Source organism: Indicator indicator, chromosome 1, assembly GCF_027791375.1.
Source record: "Indicator indicator isolate 239-I01 chromosome 1, UM_Iind_1.1, whole genome shotgun sequence".
Lineage (NCBI taxonomy): Eukaryota > Metazoa > Chordata > Aves > Piciformes > Indicatoridae > Indicator > Indicator indicator.
In genome coordinates, this window is record NC_072010.1 from 9,359,859 (window position 1) to 9,379,802 (window position 19,944).

General features: G+C 39.7%; 1 protein-coding gene across 2 annotated transcripts in view; it reads right to left on the minus strand.

Annotated features, from left to right (window-relative positions):
- Positions 1 to 3,535, minus strand: part of GRM5 (glutamate metabotropic receptor 5) — a 271,646-nt gene extending 268,111 nt beyond the window's left edge. For both annotated transcript variants that reach the window (XM_054399141.1, XM_054399133.1), the window contains exon 1: positions 2,860 to 3,535. In XM_054399141.1, the coding sequence (XP_054255116.1) occupies positions 2,860 to 3,535 (676 nt within the window). The remainder of the gene's footprint in view (positions 1 to 2,859) is intronic.
- Positions 3,536 to 19,944: the final 16,409 nt, after the last annotated feature.

The following is a 19,944-nucleotide window of genomic DNA, read 5'->3' on the forward strand; positions in this document are numbered from 1 at the left end:
GGAACATGAACCAGGTCTTTATATGCACTTATAATAAATAGAGGAAAGTGATATTAAACAGAGAAGACTTTGAGGATGAGTTTGATCCAATGTTTACCTGCAGAACTGTCTAAAGAAAATATTAGCAAAGAGCTTTCTTTCTTAAGGCTGTGTTCAAATTTAAATCATACCTTTTACATAATGGAGTGAAATTTATCCCTCCCCACCTCCACCATATGGCCTATTTTGTTTCAGTTGTATGCCTGTGTAGTTCTATTTTTTTCCACCACAGATCACCTCTTCACTCTGTATAGAGTTGCAAAATAAATAGTTTTCAAAGGCAATCCTTCCCAGAAACCAAAGGTGCGTGAAGATTAGCTAAAGATAACGGCTGAGCAAGATCCTAAGTCAACAGAAATTGGAAAGAGTGGTATTCAACACATTTTTTTTCTATTTTAAAATAAGGCCTACAAATGTAAGCTACTGAAGAGAGGGGTGCATTATGAATGTTTACCAACAGACAGACACTATATTAAAATGAAAAATAATTTAAAAACAAAAAGAAGTCTCTTTTTTGCTTATTTACTCAGTTCTTTTTCTTTATCATCTGGGGTGTTTATGGTGTTACTGGAGGGGATAGTATCTACCATAATCAGTGGAAAGTGCCCAGAACATCAGACATTGTCACGTTTCAAAGAAATACCTTGACCGGTTCATGTTTTTCTATCCTATTATAAATGTAATCTGTTCTGTTGTTAAAAACATTTGGGTGATGTTGTTTAACTAGGGAATATATTCATCATCCTGACCAGACTATGCAAACAGATGACAAGATCACTAGTTTCCCAGAACCCAAGCTTAATGTTCGCTCACGGAAGTCCAGAGTTACATTTCTGTGTGTGCTCTGATTTACATGATTCCTCAGATATTATCAATGTACCATTTATCTTGTCCACTCTAATACTGGCAGAAGTAAGGACATTTACTGGATATATCATTCATCATTTTTTCTTCATATTGAGCTCCTCTGTAATTTATTATTTTTGTCTTACTTATAGCAACTATCTTCAGCTTCAACCCTTGTGTCTCTATTATCTTTTTCTCAATCTACAGTGCAAGTTCCTCTGCCATAAGATTAACATGCCATATGTTACCATCTGTTCCAACAAGAGTGTCCACAGGAAGTGGCAAAAGTCAGTATTCTCACTCTGTGCAGAACCAGACCTTGATATCAGCTCCACGATTCTCACACTGAATCTATAAGCATCCCCTCTCAACAAGCAGAGGTGTAAAAGTTGTTCATAGCAAAAATTAGATGACACATCAAAAGTATTCAGGGTATAAATGTGCTAAAATGCAATGTGTCGGTGACATCATTTTTGACCAGGATGTTATTCTTACACATTTGTGAAGTGGAGGCTACACACTAAGCATGACAAAGGCATCAGCTGGCACAGTATAACTTCACTAGATGATGTGACACACAGTGATTTACACACTGTTATATTGAACTGCTAATGTATTCATGCATTCCCATACCAAAGAGGCTGCAGTTCATTACCAGTTTTCATTATTATGATAGAAACATGATTACAATACTCTACATGTAAGTTCTATTTTATTTTTTTTCCATACTGCAAACCAAGCTCTTTACATATCTGTCAGAGGAAAAACTTCTCTATATACTAGCATTGGACCAGCATCTCCCCAAAAAGGGCTTTGAATAGTATAAAGCCTGCCAGAGAAGCACACTCAGTGTGTGGGAAGGACAATCTGCTTTTGATTGGTTGTAATAAAGCCAGCAGCATCTGCTGCTGTTCAGCAATGTCGTCACCACTAGTCAATCTCTTAATAACATTTTTCATTCCCAGATCACATTCTGGGCTTTCCATTCGGCATTTAGCTGTTTGTACAGAGAAAACCTAGTGAGAACCTAAAATTCATCACAGACTCTAACTCCAAAAAGCTCATTAAATGGTGGTGTCATTAAACAGGGGCTGGTGAAACCTGCTCTTAAAGCAGCAGGAAATTCACAGCAAGATGAACCAAATCAACTCTATCACTACAAGGAATAATGAAATCAGGTAAGCTTTTCCATAGCATTTCCCTTTAATGATATACTCTTCTGGATGCTGGGTATAAAGCTTAACCTCTACTCAAATTAATAACAAGAGTAATGCAATTTGGCACACAGTCCTGATGTTCTGGGCACCTGATGGATCACAAAGAATAATCAAGGAGACTTCCCTTGCTTACTCCCAAACCTGATGTCCAGATGCAGAGCTGAAAATGGGTGCAATACTCCATGGAACATTATAAATGGGTGGAAACAGTTCTGGTATTGAGAAGCTGGGAAAACTTGCATTCAAATATTAGTCAGAATTGCTTGTTATCTAGAATTCATTCCTCTGTGGCTCACATGTTAAACAGGAACACATTCTGACTCAGCTACAGTTTCAAATGGTGATTTGGCTCTCTTCTGCAGCAGGAAGACCAGACACTTTCTCAATACTAATTATATTATTTATTATATTTCTTAATACTAATATAGCCCAAATGATTATTCTACATAAATACACTGATTGGTAGATAAAGAAAAATAAATGTTGACTAAATTAAATTTAGATCACCTAGGAGACTTCAGACTATGCACTTTTAGCTAAAAGTAGCCCTAGAGCACACACAGTCCTGTAATTCAAACATTATTTTCAGACATTATCAATTTCCCATAGGAAATGTGAAGTTACTATTAAGTAAAATAAAAGCCTGTACTGTTGACAGCTGACTGGCAAAAAAGCCCAACAATATTACATTATCATCATCTATCAAAGTAGTTTGAATTCATTCTTATATGGAAAAAAATAAAAAACAACCTCCTACCTTCAGTGTGTACAGCAGAAACATAGGTCCAGTTGTAGCGCTTGACAATGTCCACCATAGCCCGTGCTTGCTGTGCATCAGATGGCACAACTCTCATAAAATACTTGAACAAAGTTTTGTCACTTAGGTCCATGCTTGTGGCAGAATAAGCAATCTGAGGTATATTGAAAAGCTGCAACAAGTTCTGGACCTGGATAGCAACTGAACTAGAACCAGGTCCGATGACACCAACAATGGGTTTCTTGGAGTGGAAAGATGATGATCCATCCACACATTTCACCATCCCTTCTTCTTCTTCTGATGAAATAAGAGAGTCCCTTATAAACTCAATGCTCTGCTCCAGAGCCACAGCAGAATGCCAACAGGAGTCCCTTATTTCACATCCCAGCGTTATATTTGGCAACAGTGTGGGGTCCAAATTAATTCTGTCAAGGGTATGTAGCATTGCCTCCACTCTCTGAATTCCATACTGCTCTCTCACCTCTCCACATTTCCTCTCATGAACCTTGTCAACAGTTGGTTGGTGATGGACAGAGAATAGAGCTCCAATGATAATATCACCAGGCATATGTGCAACCACCCTTCTTTCATTGGCCTGTGCTGAAACCAAAAGCCTGAAGTTCCCACAGACATCTTCTTTCAATAATAGGATTGCAAGGAACAGCAAAAGGACCATTTTAGGAAATTGTTTAAGCTGGTAGAGACAACATGATGGAACAAAATTGGAGAGCTGTTGAAAAGCAGGTATCAAATCTTTTGGATAAAAGGAGCACTACGTTGATGGTTAACCAGGAGTTTGCGTGTCTTCTCTAAGGAGTCATCATCATCTCTGAGTGGCCAGCTATGCAGAGCTGCACATGCAATTACAATCCTCATAACCTTCAAAAATGAAGAAAGAGTGTTGAAATTAGTTATAAATGCAGATCTGCAGTTTTTCTAAAATTGCACCTGTTCCTCCAGCTCTTAACACACTCTAATACATTGGGACTCTAAAACATTGTCTCATATATACACCTGCTTCCATCATTTTCAAACTGGAAAACTTTATCATACACCAGTGTTTCACAGTCTTAGGCTTGTACTTCTGCAGTGTTTTTCTCTTTGGTGCTCTTGGTTAAAAATTATTTGGGGAAATGTTTTCAGCTCCCTTTATTTCAGATACTTTCTATATCACAAATGTCTGTATTGCACTAATGTACCTTAGGCTGTATTATATTATCAGTTACAGCTCTGGGAAACTGCTATTGACAAACAGAACTGCTCTTTAAATATTCTAAGGAATACAAAATTCTTCAAATTCATAAGTCTGTTTTTTCTTTGTAAGTCACAACATGAAAAAATAATTTAAGACTAAGAAAATTGATTTTGGTATTAATATTTGTATTTGTTTTACACGATGAAGTCTTCAGCAGAGTATCAACAATTCTAAACCAGCAGAGCAGTGAAATTATTTTTTGTCTTTTTATATCTTTAAATAAAAAATCACTAATAAGAAATTCAACAACCTGGTACTGTAGACAGCTGTACAGACTCTACTGGTAGAAAGAAGTCAACATAGAGACTATACAGATGTGTTAGTGCCTAAAATATCTGATCTGCTGTGTTTGCCAATAATTTGCAATGTAACCTCTACTCAGCTTCAGTGTTGATGAAAGAGTGGGAAGAAAAAAAAACATGGAAGGAAAAAAGAAAGTAAAGGAAGTAAAAGAATCAGCAAAAAATTCATATCTCAGTTTGTGAGTAATGGAAGTTGAAAATGTTCTGTACCTAGTAATGAATTTAGAGCAGGATGCTTCTGGGTTTAAATATAGTGCTTAAATGGTAATTTGTCCAGGTCTTGATCCCGGGGCAGATTAAAGTATCACCTATGTTCCACACCTGCCAGTGAATCCATTGATAGTACACTCCTAAATCTAGGAAGATGCTGAGCTACTTAGTGAACCACATGGTCAGTTGCATTATTGACAAAACAATTGCAAAGTTCTGGGACAGAGCCTGATCTCAGTTTTATTGACATAAATCTTTTTATTTAGTAGTAATAAAAAATAAATATCCTTACATTTCAGAACCATAAATCATTTCTAATTCATTAACAATTACTCTAACAATGCTCAGATGTTGTAAAGTGTAAGAAGCCCTTGCTATAGGAAATTTACCTCTATTTCTTGCAGGCTGAAAATCTAACAGTATTTTAAATTTGAATTTACCCCTCACAGATAGGTCATTCAGTAAATTGCCACAGTGATCTTCCTGATACTAAAGATGAGACAGGAAAATCTAAAAACACTTCAGTGCTTAATGTTAGCCTTGCTTAATTATTATTTTACATAGACATCTACAAATTGTAAAGCATTTGCTCAGAGGAAATCATGATGTAGTTTCAGTGAGTATTCTCAAATGAAATCCTAATCCTTTAAAAGAAAATACATTGAAAATAAACCATTTTGTTATATTAATTGCAATATTAATGGGTTAATGTAATATTAATTTTTAGTAATAGAAAGTGTTAATAATGAAATAAGGTTCAAACAATTGCAGAACACTCCAAGAAGGGTTTTGTTTGTTGTTTTTCCAATCTGTGAAGAGTTGCCTTATCAATACTACAACCCTTTGCCACTTAAGAACAACAGCAGCTCAATACAGGTTAATTAGTTTCTAATTGCAGAGTATCACTACTGCTTATGTCTTTCAGGTTTTTTTCCATGACAGTGAAGACAGTATTGTATAATTTGCAAACAGTCCAAATGATGAGTGACAGAGGATATCTTTATATAATATCACAGTTATTAAATTCCTATACTTCAAATTAATGTAATATGTATTCACTTTAAAAAGGTTTTTATTGGTTTATTTGCTAACTTGTTAATATTTGAACAGAAAGAGTGCTGTTGTTTAAAACCATGGATAGTTATTTTTCTGAGCTTCCCAGAAATTATGGGCAGATGTACAGGGCACAAATATATCTAGGCAAATGCCAGCTCTGCCTCAGTAACTGGATATACAATTAAATGCCTTTTTATAACCTAACTGCCTGCTCAGCTGCATATATACAAAGGGAGCTCAGATGATTGAAGTGAGCTTGTGATATAGGAACAAAAATTCAATCCCCATAACACCTTTTTAATTTTATAACACACATCTTTTAAGTTTCTGGTCAAGTTTAGTAATACTATTCTTGGTTTTATGCCTATGGATTAAACAATTTCTCTACTGGAAAACAGGAGAAAGAGTGTAGCAAGGCTGTTTTCATCTTCTTCATTCTAAAGAACATCTGTTTGCTTTTCTCTGCTCTATCTATTAGTATAAAATTACAGGGTAAATAATTAAGTAAAGCTGAAAAGTCTCCTTTGTATTCTTGGCTCCATAATATTAAGGATATAATATTTTCCAGTAGCTAAGGGGCTTCTGTGGCCCAAAAACAAGTTCTGAAAGCAACCAAATGCTTCCACTCCAATGGCATTCAAGGGGAAAGAAGGGACCAGATGCAGACTACGAATGCTCCAGAATTAATTAACTTGTTCCACATACTCCACTGTACTACAGTGAAAGTTAATTTACTTGGGACTTACAAAGCTGTTACTAATTACACCAAGGAAACTACTTATGTTTTATAGTATTAGGCTTAAGACTCATATCCAAAGCAGTTGAAATCAGTGCTTTCTGGGGGTTTTCAGGAAGCAATGAAACAACTGGAATTCATATTGACATGACTAAGTCAACCTGCTGATTTTCAATGGATTTGTATTGGTACAGCAGAAATCTGGTTTTGTAGGCTTACTCTTGCTCTCAGAAACCTAAAAATCACAGAATGGTGAAGATAGGAAGGCATGATGGGAAACTGTCTGGTCCATCTGCCTGCTTAAAGTAAATTCAACTAAAGCAGGTTTCTCAGCCACATATAGTCAGATTTTTGATGTTTAAAGAAGGAGACTCCACAACCTTTCTGGGCAACCTGAGTGTTTGATCACAATCACAGTAAAAAGGTTATGTTTTTACCTTTAAACATAATTTCCTGTATTTGTGCTTAAGGCCTGTCACTCATCCCCGGGCTGGAGCTTGTTGTGGCATGCAAAGATGACATGAGAATAATCAGGTAACACATCCCATTTTAGGCCAAATGGCTGAGCAGAATGCTGATAGACTAAGCACACTAATTACATTTTCTGAAGAACATCTTACTGCAGAGAAGATGGCCAAGGGAACTGTTCAAATATACAATTGTACTGCTTTTCTGTCTCAAAAGAATCACTTACAAGTCACTCCACGCTTTGATTGCCATTCTTTCCTACTACAGGAAGTTTGTTATTACAAGCAGGATGAGAACTAAAATAAAATTAAGCAAATTTTTATAAGCTTAAATATTACTCCTGTTTTAATTGTTAGAGATAACCCTAAAGGGAGTTTAACATGCTACACCCTTCAGACTAAGAACAAGGATATTAACAGCATCAAAGACAGTGAACTCTTGATGCATGTAGAAAGTAATGGGAATTATTTCTCAATTCATAATTTATCTGTATTTATGTGTTTTCATTGGTGGACAAGCAAATCAACTTTTGCAGCACTTAGAGTCAAATTTATTTTTCACACTGTTCAATTTTTTCATTGTCAAGGGAGCTACTCCTAATTTACTGACATATAGGCAAAATAGAATCAGACACTTAAGTAATCCTATATCAATGTTTCTATCTTATTTCAGCTATGGATTTAGCTATAAATTAATCCTGAAGTCACATGCTTCAACGACATATGACATACACTTTGGTATCAGACTATTGATGCACACTTAGCACACTTGATAGCTGCACACTTGGAAGAATTGCAGAAGTTGTAAGGCAGAAAGATGATTCTGCTTATTGGTCCTTTGATCAGTCTTGTCCTAGACAGAAGTTTAAGGGCTACACAGATGACTGAAGACACAGATCTGGTGAACTCAACATGTTCATACAACCCATGATCTCCCTGGCAGTGAAAACTTTATGTCAGTCTCTGTCAGGAGAAATTCTCAGCTGCTCCTTTAGGGCAGAGTTCCAGCTACTTCATGTTGAGGTTTAACCAAGTAGAAAATGAGCATCTGTAATATTCCATGCAACATCATGCAGTTCTTGAAATTATTTATTTCAACTTCAAATGTGAGTCCTTTAATACCTACTGTCTATACAGGAACAAGAAGAGCCCTAATATCTAATGGCATTAATTATACCTTGATCAAAAATCAAACTGTGAACAGTGGTTCCAAAAGGCCTGATTTTCCACTATGTACGCGGCTGACAGTTGAGACATGGGGCATGTCTGACTCTTCTTAAGGGCTTCTACTGCTGCAGGTGCAACTATTTAAGCTTAAAGAATAAAACCCTTTCCCCCTGTGATTTTACATTATTATAGCAGCGCCCACTAGTGACCCTGGAGCGAAGAACATGCCTCTTTTTTTTTTTTTTTTTTCAATCTGAATTCTCTGGTTGTGTGTGGCGTCTTCTAATAAGAAAAATGCAAACTCAGCGAAGGGAAGTTTTGACTTAGCCTGTTTTGTATCGGGGGAAAACAAATAAAAATAGAGAAAGTACCACGGTTTCATTCAAATTTCCTCTTTGTTACAATTTTGTGAGTTTACAGCCTGTTTGTTTGTAGTCTCTAAGTCTTTGGGCAGATTTAAATAATAAAAACATCAGATTACTGAATCACAGAGCAGTGCTCTAATGGAGTGAGAACTCATGGTCTACTCCAGGAAAGCACCTAGGAATATTCTCAATAGTAAGCATATGAAGAATGTTAGTCATTAAATACCTGTAAAGACTCTTCTAAAGTTTAAAATCTCTTTAAGGGATTTTTGAAATCAGAGCAATGACAAAAATGTAGGACCCCAAAACTGACTGACTTGTAGTGACAATTTTACTTACACACTATGTTTGTGTAGCTTACAGCCTTGTGCAGCCATGTACATGCTAACGAAATGCTTTCTAGGTATTCATTTACAGTGTATACCACAATCAATTCAATGCCACCAGAGATGAGCTATGTTGACGCAGATATAGATCAAATCAGTATATCCCAAGGAACTAACCTAGGTTTCATCATCAGACAAGACAAAATCTTTGCAAGCAGCAACTGAATTACTGGTCTAGTGTCAGTCTTGCCACTGATCTTACACTGAAGGTCTTTAGACAGCAAAAGGGGCAACTGACTTAGAAAAACAACTGCATCAGAAAAGATGCTTCTGATCTCATTTGATGGGGACCAACGTGTTGAAAAGGTGTACTTTCAGGTTGCTAAGCCTTTGCTCAATTCTGATAGCTACTGGCATTGCAAGCACTAAGCATTAGGCTCAAGCTATTCCTGTGATCTACCTCCCAGTGTTATGAAGAGACTCAGTTGCAGAAGGTCCCACTCAGAGGTAATTGACATTAAGAACAATAGCAGTCTTTGGTTGAAAACCCTGAAATATGAGGACAACTTTCTGTTTTGGTATTTGTATTGTTGTTTAAATTTTCCATTCACCAAAAAACCCCAAACCCTAAAGAATTAAAAGGATTAACAAAACAAAACACCAACCAAACATTAGTTATTGTATTATGGGCTCTGAATTCCAGCAGGCATTGGATCAAGCCCTTTGACAAATGGGACAGACTTTTACAGTTTTCTGTAATTTCCCTTAGAAATAGAAGGAAACTAAGTAGTGCACAAGAATTTTAACCATTTGGCCAGGACAGCCACTGAAAAGAAGACTACTGTGCTGATCTCATCTCTTCATAGATAATAAACTTGAAAGGCTATAATTATCAGCAAGATTTTTAGCAGTCCCACAAAGTTCTTCCCAGTATTATGCCCACACGCACACAGTTTCTGTTTGGTGAAGCAATTTTAGTTTTAATACATAGGTTCTTAACTTCCCAGAAAAACTTGCAATGATCTCTGCGATTCCACTAAATATATTGCTTCTTGATGCTGTAACTGAAAACCTGTTATACCATATGATACAGGAATTAATATCTCTAGTGTGATTTCAGTTGTAACCTTAGACATTCTATTAATTAATTAACAAAACTGTATGATCTGGAATAGGCAATTAAGAAAAAAGCAATAACATTTCCAAAAAACATTTTCTATCAAGTTGCAAAAAGAGCGATGTTGCAGTGGCATTCCAGTACTGCCACTACCACCAAAATAAAAACCATAAACCTGCTGGCAAATAAAATTACAAAGAACCTATATAGAGACCTCAAAAATGCTCTCTGATAATTTGAAATAATGACTAGATCTGTCATCCCTGTTCATGTAGCATAAATACTAGCATGTAGTTAAAGCATTTGAGAATAGGCAAAATATTAGTATGTGATAGAATGGGGGGGAGGGGGGGCAGAGAAGTCATGGTGAATGAAAAGAGTCTGGCAATAAACTGCCCTATAGATCTTTCTCTTTTAGGGTTGCTTAGAGTGCTGTGTTTTCAAGATGATCCCCTCACTTTGTCCTCACGACTAGAAGAAAGAATCGTCTGGCTTCTCTTTACACCCAGTCACCCTCACTGCCACCAGAAAGCCCTTGACCAGGAGACGATAGGCTGGAAGTGGGGCTGTGAGGGTAGCAGAGCCCCGGGATGCGGGACAGCTCTACCTGCAGGTTGAAGGCAGAAGACAGTGGGCAGAGGACAGCGGCGTGGCGGGCAGCAGCAGGTCGGGCAGCGGGCAGCAGTGGGGTGGGCAGCTGGTACAGCGGGCAGCAGCGGGGCGGGCAGCGGGTAGAGAGCAGCAGCCGGCAGCGGACATAAACTGGGAGGACAGCGGCAGAAATCAGAGGGAAGCAGCAACGGGGAGCAGCGGGGCAGGAGGCGGGCGGGTGCTGTCCCTGGTGCTGAGCATCTACCCTCCGTCAGAGTTTGCCTCCCAGGAGAGATTTAGGGATGAGACAAAAATACCCTCAAATCTAAAAATCATCCAGTGGTAAAAATTGCCGTGGTGGTCACATTTGCTGTGCAGAACCACATTTTTTACAAACAAATAAAATGTACAGAGATGGGTCTTAAAGAAAACTACCGGACAAGGTTAACTCCCATAATAGCTACCTGTGCTGCTCCAACTAAGTGGCTGTACATGCAGATCTGTGTGTGCACACTCACTGCTTCTCAGGTCTCTGTTTCTCTGCTTGGCTGGTGGCATCTCTGTCCTTCTCAACCCTTAATGAACCATTTTTGCATGCAGAGACATAAGCTCTGATTATTAGATAAGGAACAGACTGGACTCGCCAAGCAGATCCAAAGTGATTTGTCCCAAGGTCACACAGAAAAGTCTATGGCTGAGCTAAGCCTGCTTCTGGAAAACAAATATGTCCCTGTTTCCATTATCTTTTCCTGGCAAGAAAAATAGTCACTGGTGAACAGAAGAGCTATATCATACACACCACCAAGCCCAGGTATTGCAGTATCCCTGGTCCCCCTGCAACCCCATACATATCCTGCTCCTGGTGAGAGATCAGTGCCTGCTGCCCTCCAGTGCCTCGACCCGCAGATGCCCCACTAGCCCCTGGAGGTGCACCTCACCAGTTGGCTTTCTGGCTCCCCAGGAGCCGTGCTTGTCATCAGGCATCCAGAGCACAGAGTAAAAGCAGGAGGGAGGGAGGAAGGGGAGAGTTCTTCCCGCGTCCACACGATTTCTGTCTGTAACCCAGGGCACGTAAATCCCCGCTCCCATCCCGCAGCATTACCTTGTCTGTGGCAGCAATTGCTTCTTATAGGGGTGGTGAAGTGGTCCTTTCAGTGGCAATAATCAAGAAGTGTAGCTGTAGACACCTCCTATTTTCAGTCACGGCAGAGATAGCATTCCTGGCACAGACCTTCTGGAGCTGAATAATCCTGAAATGCCTCTGCAAAGATCACCAGCAGGTGAGCCCCACTCGGCTAGCATTGTCACTGCTCCAGCTATGGGCACATCCTGTTTTCTTCTGATCACAGGCAAATGCTGAGGACCGAGTATTCTACCCCCGCGAATACATGCACAGGCACACACGCCTTGCAACACGCTGTTCTCTCAGCATCACCCAAGTCTCATTTGCAAGAGGCGTGAATGGTCCCTGGATTTAAGGAGGGGGGTGGGGGAAAGGCGTAAGGAGGAGGGATAAACAAACAATTGATGAAACAACAAATGGGTCTTTGCTCTCTGCCACCACAACCTTGGTCTTCCTAAATACTTGCTGCAGTTTGACCCACCTGCTTAAACACCTCCACCCCTCCTCACATATTCAGGGCAGAAACCTCTCTGCATTTGTAAGGGACTAACCCTGCATTCCGCCCTGCGAGGAAATCTCTCCAGTTGCTCTGAAGGTTGCAAAGCCCCTCTGTAAACCGACACCTTCTTCCCGCACTACCCTCCAGCAAGAGAGAAAGTGTCAATCGGTTCAGAACAGCATCAGACGAAAGGGAAAAAAAAAAAGGGGGGGGGGTATAACTGCTTCGAGCGAATCTATTTAAAACCGAATTGCGTGGAAGACTTTACCCCTGCAGTCCCGGCAGCCTTTTGCGACCGGCTCCGCGAAAGTTTTCCCACCCCCCGCATGTGAGAGATGGTTCAGGAGCTTCGCTGTCGTTGCGGCTCAGGGAATAGGGGACTAGGGGACCATTTGCACAAAGGGAGCATCCGGCTTCAGCACAACTTTTTAGTGCCACCAAGTGGCATAGATCCCTCTAGGAAATCAGGCAGCCCGCCAACCCTGGGCTCTGCTTGATGCTTACTGGCAAAAGGAGAGAAAAGGATGCGAGAGCAACGATCACTTCCCCGTTACACACACACAGACAGTGACATCAAGCAGAAAGAAGGAGCGGTTTGCCACTGGAAGGACAGATTACCCTCTCCAGACCTTGCTCCTTCCCTTGGCTTCAGAGCAACAGCACTGGGAACAACGAGATGAGGAGCGATGTCCCTGCCGAAGACACCCCAAGCTGACAGCCCTGCCAGCGGGATGTGCTCTCTTCTCTTTTCCCTTGTGGACTGCCCACCGCGTGTCCTGGTCCCTCGCACCTCCCCACTCCAGGTGCCACCTGCAGCCACCCCCGCTTCCCACCGAGTTTCTTTTCTGGATCCCTAGATTCACATGCACTGCTATTCCTTGCCAGCCCCCTGGCTCTGCAAACAGCATCCCTGGACCATTTCTGTAGACCCATAGGCAGGCTTCTTATTTGCCTACCTTCTGCCTACAAGCTGGGTACCCTCCCGACCTTCTCTTTCCGCATCCTCCCACAAACACCTCAGCACCTGTCTCCCCTGCTAGCTACTTGCTCCCCACGTAGTTATCTTTCCTCTGTTAACCCTTCCCTCCCGAAGCCAGGTTTACCTTCTCCTCTGGCATCCTCGCATCTTTCCAAATCTTCGCCCCACTTCCTGTCTCCTCCTCGCTCTCGCGGCTTAGCCCTGCACACCCAGGCTCCTCTCATTCACCCTCCTCTGTCCCACTCTTATCAGCAGGCTGCACAACATCACTCCTCTGCCCAGGGTGGGCAGAGACTCCTGATACCCGCCAGGGCAGGAGGTGTGGGGGGGTGGCTACATGTGTGAGGTAGGGGGAGTCATAGGAAGCCTGACCCCTTACAAACCAATACCTCCCCACACTCCTGCTGCAGCAACACAACAACCAACAAAGAACAATCATAACATAATGCCAGACAGAGGTCATGTCTTTATACAAAGCTATTCTTAGTAAATACATACATAAAGTAAAATAAATAAAATAAATATTAAAGCAAAATGCCATTTAAGTAAAAGCTGCTCTGGCATTTAAAAGACTGCTGGGTCTAACCATTTACTCGCCTGTATTTGCAGGGGAGGATTAGCTCATACATCTATTTTCGAGAATTAACAGTCCTTCTCTGCCACTGCTCCACAGCCTGGCACTCCCTGCTGCCTGCTGGTTCCCCCCCTCGCCCTCCCCCCTTTGGGTTGCTGCTTAAAATATTATCTTTTTTTTTTTTTTTTTTTTTTTTAAAGACAACTACTGAATGACCCAAATCCTGGCCATGACTTGATCTGGCTCCCCTGGAGTGACTGTATTGCCACACCCGACCTGCATTTTGTTGTCCTACTCACCCCTGCCCATCCAAGGTAACTTTGGATAAAGTGGGGGAACAGAGGAAGAGGAACAATCCTGTTATGACTCCATCCATGTTCCTAATCTACTCTGAGCCCTTTGCTGATGTCTCTCTTCCATCAGATTACCAACTGACTGTTCTTTTTGTCCCAAAGTATGGATGATAGGGATCCTGTATGTCCTTACCAGGTGTGGAGCCTGGCCTCTTTATACTTCATATCATCCTTTATTTCCAGCCTTGGACTGCCTGGGAGCCCATCAGCTGGCATCTGCGTTGCATCCTTCCTCAGTTCTTCTGGCTCCTCCAGTCACTGAAGCCCTGGCAGAAGCCAGTCCTTAAAGCAGAGGGCACTGCAAGTATGTGTGAGACCCTAATTTTCTCTACTCACCTCCAAAAACCTCCATGCTGGTGCTTGAAGGGATGGAGGTAAGCTACATGGGAGGGGAGAACTCACTAATTATTGGGAACTTCTCCCTTCCTGTCACTGTCCTGGTGGGGTGATAGATAAGGAGCATCTTTCCTCTTCCTCCCAACACCAACACTCCACTCAGACGTTGTCTTTCCCATTAACCACAGGCTGTGAAATTACTAGAAGGTCAGAAGGCTGGAGGCAGAGAAAAAGAGGAGACAGATATTTGTAGAGAAAGCACAGATCAGGAGGTGAGAAGATGTGAAGAAGGGAAAGGTGAGATAGAAATCAAAGTGGTAATAATGTTCACAGGGACCCTGGAAGGAAACAATGTCTGAGAGATCTAGGGAGAGCAGGGGTGCCATTGCTTTGCTGGGGTCATAGCAGTTATCTGTCTTCCCTGGGACTGTGTGTGATGAAGAAATCAGAAAAATGCCACTTCTCATTGGATGCAGAGAAACCTAGCTAGCTGTCAGGATAGTGGATGACCCACAGTAGATGAGGGACATGATCCTCACACAAGCAGGACACAGAGAGTTGTGAAAATGCAGCCACATTGGATGCAAAACAGCTCCTATACATCCCCAAGGACTCCCCGTGAATCAGAGCTCCGAGTCAGAGTTCACTCTGCCAGATGTTTCGAGCAGCTGGATCAAAGATTAAAGGAGGCAAATAGAATGGATGGGGGTGGTCATGGCACTTAGATTCCTAATGCCTCTCATTGACCTTTCAAACAGAGTACTAATAAATACAAATACACAAAAGGCTCTTTTCCTTTGCTCTCTTCTTCCTCCTTTCTCACCTCCTCCCTTAGCATCATTCACAACCATTTTACAGAAGCCATAAAATTAGGCACCATCTTCATCACTGATGGTAGATTATTTTTCCACTGCCAGGAAATTTTCATTTCTTTTTTGACACTTATTTTTAAAGTAAATAAGATGAAAGCTGCCTGTACCTATTTGCAATAGCACCAGTAAATAAAAAAATAGACCAGTACCTGAATAAGGAAACATAATGACTACATTTTGTAAGCCCACTGTTGGTTACACTCATTACTTCTGTGGCAGTAGCACCTACAGATACTAACACATTGGGCAAGGCTGAACATGTTCTGAATCTCTGCACTCTGAGGAACTCATGTACACAGAAAATTGAAGGGATAAAAAGAGTAATAAATAAGTCTCCAGGTATAATCAGCATCTCCAAAGAGTATGCTAAGTATTGTACCACTTTAAAACTGAAAAAAAAAAATGAGGCTAAGGAAATACTAATTTGATTTCTCAGTTCTAGAATGAATAAACTCTGTGGGCCATAGGCAGCACAATAAAATTTGGACTAGGAAGTGATGTGGATAAAAGGTTGTAAAATACAGATGCCCTCAGATTTTCCAACAGAATAAAGTTTTAGGAGTATGAAAACAGTTTGCAGGACATCTGGGGAAAAACAAAACAAAAACAAACAAACAACCCCCAACAAAACCAAAAATCAAAACACAAATTTGTTGCATACACTTTAAGAAATTGTTCTGTGTCTTCCCTGTAATTCTTTTTTTGCTCCTACTAGGCAGTGAATTTCATGTCTGCAACGATTATACTTGCCGAAATGAGTAAGTAAATTTCTTTATGCAGCATCACAACTCTGATTCATATTAGTAGGACTATTCAGGGTCAGTAACTCTGAGGAAATATAACTTACATTCTAACATTATGAACAAAGGCATTGCTTCTGTTATTCAAGGTCACAATGATGTTATTTCAGTTGTTATAAGAACTTTCAATTTAATAAAAAAAAAATATATTTATGTGCTTTCTTGTTTCCTCTGTTACTTCCCATTGTTTTCCACCAAATAATTCCAGTGCATTCAACAAGAGACTCAAAACTGCTATGTGAGGATCTTAGTTAAATGCAATCAACATGTACACATTGAAGGGAGACCTTGGGTTACAGACAGATTTACTTACTGAAATTCTTAGAAATACATGACTTAAAAAGAAAAAAATAAAATTCAATAACACTAAGCTTCTTAGAAAACTCTATACCTTCTTGTTTATTCTTGATGGCAAAAGTGGTTTAGTGCTCTCATATAATTCACAATCTGACATTTGTGCTGCTATTTCTGCTCAGCAAGATGAGATCTGAGTGGAGGAATGCTTCTAATGAAGGTTGAAAGAGTGAAACCTCCAATTATGCTGCTAAGGATGTGTGATACACTATCCTCTCTCAACAGTGAGAAAAGAGTACTGACCGGGTGAAACTCATCTGGTAGGTTTCTTTGGGGATTTGAACTCCCCCCTGCCTGTATCTGCACCTCAGACTAGTATATTCTGCTGAACAGCAGGGAGGTAATGGCAATGGCATTGTTTAGAACACAGAAAGTTCCACCTAAACAAAAGGCAAAACTTCTGTACTTTGAAGGTGACAGAGCACTGGAACAGGCTGTCCCAGAGAGGTTGTGGGCACTTCTTTGGGCACTTTCAAAATCCATATGGGTACGTTGCTGTGCAACCTGATCTATGCCAACCTGGTTTAGCGGGGGGTGGGCAGACTAGATGATATCTAGAGGCCCCTTCTGATCCCCATCATTCTGTGGTTCTATGATGTTGTGGAGTCCCTAAACCCACTCAAAATGAGATCAGATCTGTGCATATTAATAATTAATTCATGTGAATACAAGGCAGAGAAGTTGCTGGCTTTGAAGTGGATTCTTCCATGGAAACTTTCATTTTTCTGGGATCCAGACTTTGCTCTAATGTGAATTATTAATACCAGCGGTATGACACTTCTTACAAATCCAAAGACCTTTGTTTGGAGAGTCACCCTCAGGACCACCCTACATGGAAGCAAATAAAACAGAGTATAAACATGATGAACAAACATAAACAAAACTCAGTCCTTTAAATGAAAGTGGCAAAATATCACTGCAGTGATGCACACTAGTCACTCTGCTGGTGTATTTCAGCTGAAACACTGCTATTTCTAGCTGTTCTTGGCTAGCAAATTTCTCCTGCTGACACTGTGATCTGATTCCTGGCCCCTCCATGAACAGAGGAATTTGGCAAAAGATTGAAAAATATGTAGCACAGAATAACCTTGCTGCAGCAGTAATACAGACTTGGATAAGCATGTGGCTGCTTGGCAGTCAACCTACTACAGAAGGTGATTTGGAGATAGCTCTGTCTCCTTGCTTGTAGCTTTCTGTGCAAAACATTAACTGGGAAGGAGAACCTGTAAAAGTGGATGAGGTCACAGAGACAAAATAATTCCAGTCTCTTCCTTTCCTGTATGCCATGACAAAGAGAGAAAATGAGAACCGAGGCCAGCAGTAACCAAAAGTACCATGTTTGGTATACAGTTTTAAATTATAATTTCCTAATATTGCTTTCCTATGTAAACAGTTGGATAAAAAATTCTTTGCAATTTGAAGATGACTACTTTTTGGACACATAACTATGAAAATGGTGATTGTTCATAAATTCACAGTTTCTGTCAAATTAGGTTTTAGCATGGTCCATTGAAGAGGCATGTGCACTCAGTTTTTTTGTTGTCATGACTTCAAGCAGCAAGTAAATTCTTGAATTTGTAAATATTTTGTTTCTTTCTAGAAATGGAAGAGGTTGGTGAAAAAAAAAGAGTACATGAATTACTTTAAATTGTAGTTAAATACCAAATCTAATTTCCCTTCACTTACATATTGCTCTTTTTTTACCTTTGGTAAACCTATCTACGCAAACACCCAAAAAATTTACTGTGTCAAACTGCATGTTTCTCATGAAAGCCAACCTTTCCTATCCTTTGACTACAAATGTCCACTAAAAGAAAATAAAACTAAAAGAAAAGCAGCTTGGTTGTTGGATGCTACATGGCATGATACTTTGGGCTGCCCTATTTAGATAAAACCATAACTGAACAGTCATATTTGATTTATACTTAGGACTTCCCCAATATTTCTTCTGGCTTCTTCATTTGATGTCAAAAGAGTCATGCCATGCATTAACATGACCAGATGAATACTCTCATTGCTGATGGATCAAAATAATTTCCAGTAACGTAGAAGCATGAACTGCTTAGATATTGAGAGCTGGTACACAATGGAACTCTCTTTATCAGGCATAGACTACCTAATATGATATCTAGCTCTGGGCATCTATACTCTCTTCATAACTAATGTAGAGGAACATACTTGTGTGATGCAGTTGGTGTCAACCTTAAGAAGGTTTCAGGTGAATTTACCTTAAGATTGACCGATTTATGTAAACAAGACTGACTAACTGAGGAGCAGATACCTATTTTATGAACTCTTAACAGAGAGATGGGATGCACATGTGGCATGTTTTTCATCACAAAGGAAAAAAGAAATCCATTTAAAAAAATGGTTAAGCAGTTGTTAAGATTCAGGTATAAACATCTTTCTGGGAAGTCAGGGGAACAACCATCTGTTTTTTCTCCAGGATGGACCACTATCTGAATATGAAGCTTAAATGTTCACTTCTCCACTTATTCTGTGTTTAAACATTTGGCTGTGCATTAAAGCAACTCAGAGACATGGTGTGCTCAAGAACACTATGTGCTGTTCATTTGTCAAGCATACCCTGTTGTAGAGACTTTTAATGCATCTACTCCCACAGCACTGAACTGACAGAAATGCTCATCACAGTGTGGCCCCAACTGAGATTCCCAATATAAATTCTGACCTTAAGAAGCCATGTGAAACATCTCACTGCAGTCCCAAGACGACATCACTTCACACGAGATCACACAAGAGAGATCACTTCAGTCTTAAATAGGATAAGAAAAAGAAATACATTAAAAAATAATTGCTTAGAATTCTGTCTCTGAAAAAGAACTGATGGATGAGCACTTGGATCATCTCTGAGTGCTACAGTAGAGTAAGGGAACAATGAAATCCTACTTACTCAAACTTTGTTTTAGTAGAAAAAAGTCAGTCTCTTTTTTTCTCATCTGATTTACTCACTTTTCCTACAGGTGATGATTTCTTGCTTAAAAAAATAAAAATTAAAAATAAGTAAAATAAAAACAAAACAAAAACAAACAAAAAATCCCAAATGAAAATAAAAATAAATTAAAATAAATTAAAATTAAAAATAAAAATAAAAATAAAAATAAAAATAAAAATAAAAATAAAAATAAAAATAAAAATAAAAATAAAAATAAAATAGAAAGGACGTAGTCAAAATCTGCAACTCCCTACTTACCTGAGGTGAAGCTGCAGTGAGAAGCTGCTTGGGCCTAGTTAAAACTATATACCATCCAAAGCTTGCAATATGACTGCAAAATTCTTTCTTTTATAATGGATGGTTGGTTTCTTGATTGGCCCTGAACCAGAACTCACTGAATAAAGAGTCTAAATGAAAACAACATGAAATAAAAGCCCAAATCTAAGAAAGAAACAGCTTAATCTCACCAGTGGCTAGAGGACCTGGCATAGAAGACCAGTGGTTATATGTAATGCCAAAACTGTAGTAACGTGCAGGCATATGTTACGGCAAGAAAGGCAAAAAAGTATTGTTTTAAGCAGTGACAAGACCTTCTGCTATTCAGAAAACAAACAAAAAACAGAAAGAAAACCACCAAAGAAACAAAAAAA